The sequence below is a fragment of the Colletes gigas genome, unplaced genomic scaffold, assembly GCF_013123115.1.
Source record: "Colletes gigas isolate AHSC1104 unplaced genomic scaffold, ASM1312311v1 Colletes_gigas_Sc00087, whole genome shotgun sequence".
Taxonomy (NCBI): Eukaryota; Metazoa; Arthropoda; class Insecta; order Hymenoptera; family Colletidae; genus Colletes; species Colletes gigas.
The window spans coordinates 148,387-159,040 of NW_025106715.1; the positions used below are offsets into that span (position 1 = coordinate 148,387).

At 31.1% G+C, this 10,654-nt stretch overlaps 2 protein-coding genes across 4 annotated transcripts; one reads left to right on the forward strand and one right to left on the reverse strand.

Annotated features, from left to right (window-relative positions):
- Window positions 1-33: 33 nt before the first annotated feature.
- LOC122403978 (lipase maturation factor 2-like) lies at window positions 34-4,945 on the reverse strand. Of its 2 annotated transcripts, none has more exons than XM_043407821.1 (10): window positions 4,823-4,945; window positions 3,728-3,911; window positions 3,548-3,649; window positions 3,283-3,476; window positions 3,005-3,183; window positions 2,668-2,917; window positions 2,374-2,579; window positions 1,737-1,977; window positions 1,284-1,500; window positions 34-1,024 (listed from the first exon to the last, which is right to left on the reverse strand). In XM_043407821.1, the coding sequence occupies exons 2-10, from the start codon at window positions 3,772-3,774 to the stop codon at window positions 703-705; spliced, it is 1,758 nt and encodes a 585-aa protein (XP_043263756.1). In that variant the 5' UTR covers window positions 3,775-3,911; window positions 4,823-4,945; the 3' UTR covers window positions 34-702. The 2 variants fall into 2 exon arrangements, with proteins under 2 accessions (XP_043263756.1, XP_043263755.1); XM_043407820.1 differs by lacking the exon at window positions 4,823-4,945 and adding an exon at window positions 4,065-4,522.
- Window positions 4,946-5,237: 292 nt separating this feature from the next.
- On the forward strand, window positions 5,238-10,654 carry LOC122403979 (cleft lip and palate transmembrane protein 1 homolog). 2 transcript variants are annotated; one of them, XM_043407824.1, is made up of 7 exons: window positions 5,238-5,373; window positions 5,691-6,275; window positions 6,359-6,476; window positions 6,543-6,746; window positions 6,810-6,947; window positions 7,033-7,404; window positions 10,521-10,654. In XM_043407824.1, exons 1-7 carry the CDS (start codon window positions 5,266-5,268, stop codon window positions 10,643-10,645), a joined length of 1,650 nt encoding a protein of 549 aa, XP_043263759.1. In that variant the 5' UTR covers window positions 5,238-5,265; the 3' UTR covers window positions 10,646-10,654. The 2 variants fall into 2 exon arrangements, with proteins under 2 accessions (XP_043263759.1, XP_043263758.1); XM_043407823.1 differs by lacking the exon at window positions 10,521-10,654 and having other exon boundaries at window positions 7,033-9,431.

Genomic DNA, 10,654 nt, shown 5'->3' on the forward strand with positions numbered 1-10,654 from the left:
CAATTACTTGGAAACAGTAGAATAAATCCTCATCAATTTTGTTTCAACATTTTTTTTGCCTAATTATTAATGCAAAATAAATATAAGTATATTTATCTATATTGCTAAATGTCCTTTCAACGATATTTGCCACACGTAATAGTTGTAACCAACACTCGCGTAGTGTATTTCATAATCATGATATCGAAGATAAATCATACGCGCAATTTAGAAAATGATTCACGCAAGCGGTGCAGTAATTAATCACACGTACAGAGTGGGGCTGGCTCAAAAGTTACCTAAGTAACTCATTTATTTTTTACGATAGACAAAAATGCTTGAAACAAATCTTATTTGGTTGTAAGGAGAGCCTAATCCGATGTTATTAGTTTTTCTGTAGGTGGGAGTGCAAAGTAGACTCGAAGAGAAATTCGGAGAATGAAAGTATCAAGACGTATCTATCCCAAAACATGCGTTGTGAGATATTCAGCTACCAAAATAGTGGAATTATAATCCTTGAACTGCTGCTTGAGCGTTGTATGAAAGTCTCATCATCTTGAATTTTAAAAACCAATACAGTGTTTTAACACTGTTAGAAAATATGTTATGTCCGTTGAAATATGAGTTCAATAGCCTATGAATCAAAGTTAATCATGGCTAAACAGTTATAATGCTTTAGTAGCTGAGTATCTTGAAAAATATTATTAAGTTAGATACATCTTATTACTTGTATTTTTCGAATGCATTAACATGTCGAATTTCGCTATATTTTTTCTTTAGAGTTGAACTATTGTAGCTAGTCATAATAATTGCACAACCTGCCGTAAAAACTCCCCACAGAAGAAGACTAGCCTCAATTTTATGAACTAAAGCTCGGATACTATCGAGTACCAATTTTAATGGTTTATTCGTAATTTTGAAAGTTGGCTTATCTTGAATTATTTTCATCTTTGACAAATAATCGATAAGAGGTGGATGATCATGACTAAATATTGGAAAATATTCCTCAATTTTTTCTCTCGTCCACCAAGCTTGTCTGTTCCACCTAATGAAGAAAAAAAGCAAGTAAAAGTAAAAGTAAGTAAGCGAAACACTGTACACCTGACCCTCTTTTTACAACGATTTTAAAGTTACATGAAATTAAATTTTGTACAGTTTTTTATTCTTTAAAACAAGCTTAAATATATTTCTATTAATCAGTATTTGCATGATTTTTATTTACACAATTTTCTTTCTTTTACACGGTACTCTTTCACCGTATAAAAAAAGGATTAGGTGTATGACGTGTATAAAGAAACACTTACGACTGGCTCCATGGAGTGTAATGATAGTGATAAAGACTGGCTTTAATGTATTTTGGAGGTTTATCACGGAATGGATTCTCCACATTATTCATTAAAGACAATACTTCAGGCTGACCGCTTAAAAGACGATAAGCTAACGACATAAGCCACGGATTCTGGTGATATGTACCCAATGCAGCAAACCACATTTGCCAGTCGAGACGTGGTTGATGTGGGGCTACGATCATACAGTTACGATCATATAGTTAAGAATATTTAAATATAGTGTTCCATATAATACGACAATTATCCATAGTGCAGATATCATTTGTTTAGACAGACATAAAATAAGCAATAATCGCTAGCACATGTATTTGACACGTGGTAGCAAACGTGTTGACAAATTTTTGATCAAGGCAAAAATAACGAATAAACAAATACAAAATGAAAATAATAATGTTACTAACGACCTACCGACAAAGGGTAATGAATTGTTAACGTTCCCTGGCTTATACAAGAATTCGTATTCTTTCCATGGCCCATCGATGTTATTGCTTCCTTCGATGATTACCTCTCGTCTACCTTCCACTCCAGTCATGCGTCTAAATAATCCATAACTATTTACCAACCGAAATGGTTCGACTTTTGCATGAATTTGTTTCAGTTGAGTCGGTATTGTTGAATTATAAGATTGATGTAACGTAGCATACGGTACCTAAAAACAGTTATCACTTTTATCTTTGCCACAGTTAGTTTCGATTTTTAACGCGTTGATCACCAAGTTATCCATTTTTACCAATTTTTTATGTTACCATAAAATTAGCAGAACTTGATAATTAAATGGGAAGAAATCATTTTCAACAAAACTGCACTTTATATGTATATCTAGCTCAGTGTCTATGATGATAATAATAATCATTGTCCCAATAAAGAACACACAAAGTCAGAAAAGTATTCGATACTTTCTAGTTGAACATTTATACTGAAACAGCTTTAATACTATCTTGTCAAGACAAACCAAGGATTCGACCACGCGTAGGAAACATATTCGATTTGTGCTGGTGATCAACGTATCAAATGATCGCACACAAATGTAACTCCATATACTTACAATACTTATAGAAACAATAAAACAAACTGCTGCTGTGTACAAACTTGTCACGAACGTCGTGAAAATTTTATTTCGCATTCCTTTGACCGTTAATAAAGAATTGACTATTGCATCTGCTATTGCTAAGCTAAGAGACGCTACGCCAATGTAAACAGAAATTGGAACCGCACGTGACAAAACATAATTGAATTGGTCTTGTGTGAAGGCTAAAAATGAAAAGTTTATAGTTGTAACGGGAGAAGCAACAATCATTATTGAAACAATCTTCCGTTTACGTTATAAATACGTACATACCGATATCACTTTGAATTGTCCAGTTATCGGTAAGTCTAACATTATAATACACACAAGTTCCATATAAGATAGCTGCATAAACTAGGCTACACAATATGGTAGAGAGATATTTTATAAAACTATTAGAACTATTATTTGATTTTCTCTTATAAAAAAATTGGTCGTCGAGTAAAGAAATGCACAAACAGATAGTTAGGAAGTTGAAGAAAGTATAGTTTCCTGTTGCTATAATGTGTATTTGAAGGAACATCTGGTTAAAAATAAAAATGATTAGATAAGTAATCACTGATATTATTACGTAACATATGCGACATATACATCCATCGAATATACTTACTTGAATATAAAAAGCTGTTATTCTCACTTTTCTATTTGGGAAGAAAAATAAAAATGGAACAACAAGTTCGGTAATATTCACAATGACTGTAGTAAAACGTAGAAACCACGTTGGCAAATGATGCGCATACCATGCTAACGGAGTAGGTATACATTGCGATTCAAAATGCACATTCAAAGCTAGAACATATTCATAACAACTTGTATAAATTATAAACCTGCTCTTTTCTTTTCTATGTTTTCATAAATCGAAGATATAATTATTTCAATATACTATACCATCTAATTTCCACCATACTGGGCAATAAGCAGTAAGTTTTACTACCCCGCTGGAAAACATTAAACGAAAAAGTAACCAACGTACGGTCCAGAAAGTCACAGCATCACTCGGTGTATTTGTTTTTCCCCGTTGAGAATACCATAACGGTGCTACTAATACACATAAGAATCCTGCTTCCAAAAGAAGCACATCCCTGTAAAATATGTAAAAAAATAAGAAAAAAGAAGAAAAAAACAAATTTAATATCAAATATTAAATATTTACCATTGAAACAACATAAATGTTTGCCCAATTCGGTAGAGAGAGTAATATAGTGACCACAGTGATGCAAATACCGGTGCAATGCAGAATCTTTGCGACACAAATCTATAACGAAATATTTATCGTTATCGTTCTTATTCCATTAATGTTCAAAGTACAAAAATATAACTGAAAAATTCTTACCCCACAAAGGAAAGAACAACTCCGATAAGTGATAATATATCTAGCATGTACTCGACGTTTAGTCCAAAGTAAGGAGCAAACCACAACAACGTTGGCTTCTGTGTTAATTTGTGAAGTAAAGTTCCCCGTCCTTTGAGATCCAACTGAGTTCTAGCTGGTAGAATTCCATTATCACCGTACAATCCTTTATATTTTTGTAACAAACGAATATACATAGACATTTAAAATTATTCTATTCTTCTGTAACTCACTTTAAATACAATATCACGTATTAAGAATATAATAGCAAGAAAAAAAGAACAATCAATAATAAATAAATAACTTTTCGAATACTTACCCGGAATTTGTACATAAAAGCTAAGGAACGCGAAGAGATATACAATACACATCCCCCGTAAGAATAAGTTACGAGTATATCGTACTTGTACCATCATAAATTCGTTGTGATCTCTACTTATTTTAAATTACTACTTCTCGTTTCTATAGAAAGAACGAAAAACCGGCAACACAACGGACAGAGCAATGCAACCTATGTTAAGTATCTTATACAAAACGTCCATTCGAATTTTATACTACGATTGCAAAAACTATTAGTTGAACTGGATTGGTGGTTTCACGTTTCACACGAAAATATGCATGCGTTGTGTACGTATGTATTATATGTAAATATCTATGTAGATACTACTGTCCCTACAATTGAACGCCTATGCTTTTAATTCTTGCTCTTTTAGAAGAAAATCACCATCTCCAGCACCAACCACAACGCCTCTTTAAAGAATGGATTTCAGTTGGAATTTGGAATTGGAACTAGTAACTTTCTCCTCGAAGAACAAAAATTAATAAACCAGGATAAAAAAGAATGATATAGTATATCTATCAAGATAGATGTAGAATCGATAGGGTTCGAAGAACTACTAAATTCCACGTGATCTAAACAACTTTTTCAGATCGTTCTTTAAAGGGATTTATAATACATGTTCTGTGATAATTTGGACAAAAATTTTGAAATAAAATTAACTATTTATCTATATTTATGCTTATCTGGATTGGCAACGTTCATGTGACACGAAAATGATAAGAGGATTACGTACTTACATAAGTAGGTACCTTTTAGTTCCTCGGGCCATGTGACACGAAAATGCATTCGATGAATAGGTCTATTCTGTACTTACTACTCTGTGACGATACATCTTTCACCAGAGTCTACATATATCAACTCAACGAACCAATAGGATTTCGATCCCACGACCATCTGTTTATATCGTTTCCATCCTTTCAGGAAATAGCTTATAGTAAACTTGTACGATGGAATAGAACTTTCCTTTCTTGCGTCAAGAAGAGGCAGCGCTGACCGCAGCCATATCGATACCCTAAACTGTGCTCAGAACTGAACTTCAAGTTTTTCTAACTTGTGACCTTTTAATTCAGTGTCATGAAACACGTGATGTAAGAAATATGTCGAACATCCGGTGTATGTGACTCCCTCTGAAAATGCAAAGAAAGTAAGTACCTACACCCGAAACAATCCGAACACAAAAATGGTGGATGCTGAAAATGATAGCCAGGATTCTAAGGAAGTAAATATCAGAGAAAATATGGATAACAATCAACAAAAGGGAGAATTGGTTCCCATGGAGGATAACGAAGTAAGAGATGTGTGTTAATTATATTGTCTTATAATCATTTTACTGTATAATTTACTTTTCCTTTTAAAAATGTTTCTCATATCTTATCCAAAAAACTAATAAACTTGATTTCGTCGTTACGTATTTAACTTAAACATTACCGGAAAATGTCGAATTTCTAAATGCATTTACAATTTGTTCAGTGATATGCTAGTGTGATTTAAATGTTCATCACAACCTGTTCTGTTCAAGGATGATGCGTTACATGTTTCAATTAAAACGTCATTCTTATGAATCTGCTTGATAAAAATCTATTGTCTTTCCAATTTGTTGTACAGGTGAATGCAGAAATTGAGGAACGAAGGAAAAAATATCAGCCTTCGCGTCTTGAATCATTCTTTGCAATAACAAAGTCTTTAATCATACGTGCCATTATTATTTATTTCGTTATTTATCTATTTAGACGTCCCCAAACCAATATTAATGTTCAATCTTCTGGTGCTGTTAATTCACCAGATTCGCTATCTATAAACATATTTCAAAATGGGACATTGTTCGATTTACATGTTTATTTATCAGAATCTGAGACTTTTAAACAGTTTAATGATACAGAGAAATTAATATGGTTGGAACAAGGATTAATTTATGGAGATTGGTATAGCGGACCAGATAAAGACGGCTCAAAGACTATAAAATATAAATTTAATCCATCCGATCAATTAAAAAACAATGGATCTATATACCTTCATGTATATGTTACAAAGAGCGGAAAATCTCCAAATCCTAAAGCAAGCAAAAATGTTTATGCGGGTGATTACATGTCATATTCTCGAATAATGTTAAATAAATTTAAGAAAATTAAATACCAAAAGAAACATAATTTGTTAACTGGTGAAACTACTGCGACTAAAGAGGAAATTGAGGTATATATAGGTTCAATTCGCTGTATACACGCGCGCGCGCGCGTCATTTGTAAAAAATTGAACATGTTAAATATTTGTTATAGAAAGCTGAAGTAATGAATCAAGAGTATGTGTCACATTGGCATCCTAATTTAACTATTAATTTAGTAACTGATCAAACTAATTGGGTACATGGTCATGTGCCATCTCCTTTAGATACGTGTAAGTTGTTTATTAGACGATGTGATTTGTATTAAATACAGCTTACATATTTATTTTTTTTAATAGACATCCAATTTTTACCTGGAGAGATATTTTATAAACCCGCGATACACATGAATGACTTTTGGAACATGCAAAGGGATTATCAACCCTTGAACGAAACTGTAAAGGAGCTTGAACTTAGATTAACTTATCAACCTCTTTCATTGTTTAAGTGGCAAATATATATAGCTCAAACAATCAGAAATACATGGACATCTTCTCTTATGGGTATGTTATTATAATCAGAGTTACGAAGAGAATTTTAGTTATATAACATTGAATTTCATATAGGAGATTCGTTGGACGAAGATGACAATGATCAAGATACTTTGAAGGAAACATTATTGGAAACTAATCCTTATCTGTTGGGTCTGACTATAATTATATCAGTATTACACAGTGGATTCGAATTTTTAGCATTTAAGAATGGTAAGACATCATTTTTCAAAATATGTAATTATGTTAGAATTCATTCTTCTAATATCGTTTTATCCGTTTTTTTTTTTTTTTCCAGATATTCAATTTTGGAACAATCGCAATTCATTGGAGGGTCTATCCGTTCGATCTGTATTTTTCAATGTTTTCCAATCACTTGTTGTTTTATTGTATGTTCTTGACAATGAAACGAATACAGTTGTTCGGATTAGTTGCGCGATAGGTATATGCATAGAAGTATGGAAAATTAATAAGGTCATAGATATTAACGTTAACAGGAATTCAAAAGTATTTGGTATCTTTCCAAAAATAAGTTTTCATGATAAAGGATCATACGTAGAATCTACCACGAAAGAATATGACGAACTTGCATTCAAATATTTATCTTGGGCACTTTATCCTCTTTTAGGAGGATATGCAATTTACTCGTTAATGTATTTAGAACATAAAGGTTGGTATTCTTGGATTCTTAGTATGCTTTATGGATTTTTACTAACATTTGGATTTATTATGATGACTCCACAATTATTTATTAATTATAAACTAAAAAGTGTGGCACATCTTCCATGGCGTATGATGTCTTATAAATTTTTAAACACATTCATTGATGATATTTTTGCATTCGTTATAAAAATGCCAACACTCTATAGAATTGGTTGCTTCCGTGATGATATTGTTTTCTTTATATTTTTGTACCAAAGACAGATATATAAAACTGATCGTACTAGGGTAAATGAATTTGGTTTCTCCGGTGAAATGGAAAATAAAATAACTACCGATAATAAACACCATGCTATCAAAGATTCGCCGAAAACTGAAACAGATAAAAAGAATAAGTAATATACAGTATAGTATAATGTTAGCGTTGAGTGTATTATTCGAACTTTATCTGAAATTAATAAACATATTAGTACCAAAGGATATATCTGCATGCATTAATACGTATCACTGTGAGTTTGATATAAATATGTGTGTAAGTATATATTCTTTTGGTTTATGAGATTTAGCCAAATAAATAAGCCTCGCAAAGGTACCAATACCCTTAAATGGGGGGATGTCGATATCCATTGTACTAGGCATAATGTTAACTGACAAAATTTTAGTACCAACATAAGCAACTATGTATATTCTTTTAGGAAGCTGTTGTCATCGTGTTTTATTTAGAATTTGTTGTCTTTTCATTTCTATTTCAATTCCTTATAATTGTTATCGTTTTGAATGATATTGAGGAAAAAATATAAAGTTCACTACGACATTTAGAAAATATTTCAAACTGCGATTTTGTTTTTGTTGTATACATATAAATTGAAATCGTCCGAACTATGCGTACATTCATACACATATATTTACCTGAATAATTTGAATGAAAAAATAATATATTTTACGTGCACACATCATGTTAATACAATGACATTTGAGCAGTGTATCTTTTGTACTAAATATTTTAGTTACACACAACACACACACACACACACACACACACACACACACAAAATATTGCAAAATATTTTTGCAGAAAATAACAAACTTGAAACAAACTGGTTCGCGCAATGCAAATGTTTAAAATTAAATTGTGACCGCTCTTAGATACGATTATAACTATTGTTTTTAATAAATCAATATCTCTAAGTAATGTTTAATTTTATATTGTGAGTAATAATAGTTTACTATTCATTTTTCCTGAAATTAACTTGTGTTCGCTAAAGACAATGACGTTGAATAATTTAATAAAATGTACATAGACATTATGTATAGTTGAAATGTGCAGGTTTATTACGACATCAAAATATTTCAGTAACATAACAACGAGATAAATTTTTAGACAACAAAAATTATCCTTTTTATAATTGTTTATAATATAATTGTAACAAGGCTTCCTGAAAAGCAGTGTTGAGAAAATTTTAATCTGATTATATTCTCCACGATTACTTGTACAAAGTAATTGCATTGCAAAGTGCTATTGCTTTGTAAAAGTAATCATAACAGATACAATCAGATTACATTTGGTCCAATATTATTGTAAAGTATACAATCACGAAATATTAACAAGATGCGATAAAAGAAAACAATGAAAATATATATGTATATTGTATAAAATACTCTATGGATGTAATAGTGTGTAATAGCAGCACACATCATGGAAAGACGTTAATAATTTGCGTGAGAGAGAGAAAAAACGTTGATACATTGAATATATTCGAACTGCGATGTAAAAAATGTACAAGAATATTGGCAGGTATATAAGATTTACAAGAGATGACCCTATATTAAAGAAAGGTTATACTTGTTACTTATAATACAGTATAAAAACTGTCTGTAGGTATACAGCAACGCATTTAACAACAGTGTTTTCTATTTGCAATTTGTTCAAATTATTTTCAATCCTATGATTAACATGTAAATTATTCTTTAAAATGTACCGTCAATAGAAATGCAAAGTAATTGTATAAACTTAAAATTGATCGCAATATTGTTAACGTTTAATTTTTTACGAAAAGGCACTTTCTCTTTTTGCAGTATTCCAGCAAATTTCAGCAGTATATCGAACGTCATTTATTTACGGATCCTCCTCGCATTTATAGATTTTTATGCATTTAAAATAAAAACATTAAGTAATAATAGCCGAGTTGGGTCAACTTTTAAATTTATAAGCATTATTTTTGTATATATTTTCTTAATATACTACATCATTCGTAAGAAAGCATATTGAAAAATGTGAGCTAATCCAATAGAAAAGTGTAAAACAAAGATATATTACAATATTACGATTTGGATTTCGAATTCAAGCAATGATTTGATAATTGAAATATTATTAAATAATAAAGATTACTGTTCATTATTACGTTCCTTTTTTTATAAATAATAATGGTGCGAAAGTACATTAAACCATCTGTATTGTCCATTTCATTTTAATACAGATTATCTGGTTTCAACACAAGACATTATGCATTTCATATTAACTTTTGATTGAATTGATTTCTTGTAGAAAACATTGCATATGTATTTGAAAAATCTTCAAGTTTCTATAACAAACAGGCAAAACAGCAATACTATATGTAGATATCAATGGCTATTCTTTTTGTACAAATGCACTATGATAGTGATTATGTACTAGATATAAACAATTTAAAGTACAAATTTTTATGTACAGTATTTCCATATTATGTTCAAAAAATACAATTATCTCAAGATGAAACCTATATTCTTTTAATTTGCAATCTTTCCTTATAGTATTCCGTTTAGCGCCATACCAACTGTATTTCTGTTGCTACATAAATAGTTTAATAGACAATTGAAAGTAATTGGTCAAAACAATTGAATGATTAGGAATATTAATCTTATTTCACAATAGCACTGCAAACAGTTTTCATTGAAACGTGAAAAACTATAGGTACGGAAAACGGTTTGAATGTGCATCAGTGTTCTTTGTTATACATATTTGTCTACAGATTGCATGGCACTAAAGGAAACCAAGTACTATATGCACTGACTATATAACATAGTATTTAAATAATTAAATCTTGACGGCTAAATTATCGTAAGTAAAACCTTCGTACTGTATAACAGGAATGGCCAACGACAAGTCGATCACAGCCGACAGGAGACGATTTCAACACGCCCCATTGTTAACTTATCAGTACACAAGACACAAGAAGTTTGAATGTGTTAAATGTGAAAATTTTAGTAGGTAAATATCGTGA

Coding starts and splice junctions, on each gene's coding strand:
- LOC122403978 (XM_043407820.1), bottom strand. CDS start 4,161: ATGATGGTACAAGTACGATATACTCGTAACTTATTCTTACGGGGGATG. Junction 3,477..3,547: donor ACATTTATGTTGTTTCAATG/GTAAATATTTAA, acceptor CATATTTTACAG/GGATGTGCTTCTTTTGGAAG. Junction 2,918..3,004: donor TAACAGCTTTTTATATTCAA/GTAAGTATATTC, acceptor ATTTTTAACCAG/ATGTTCCTTCAAATACACAT.
- LOC122403979 (XM_043407823.1), top strand. CDS start 5,266: ATGGTGGATGCTGAAAATGATAGCCAGGATTCTAAGGAAGTAAATATC. Junction 5,374..5,690: donor TTCCCATGGAGGATAACGAA/GTAAGAGATGTG, acceptor TTTGTTGTACAG/GTGAATGCAGAAATTGAGGA. Junction 6,948..7,032: donor ATTTTTAGCATTTAAGAATG/GTAAGACATCAT, acceptor TTTTTTTTCCAG/ATATTCAATTTTGGAACAAT.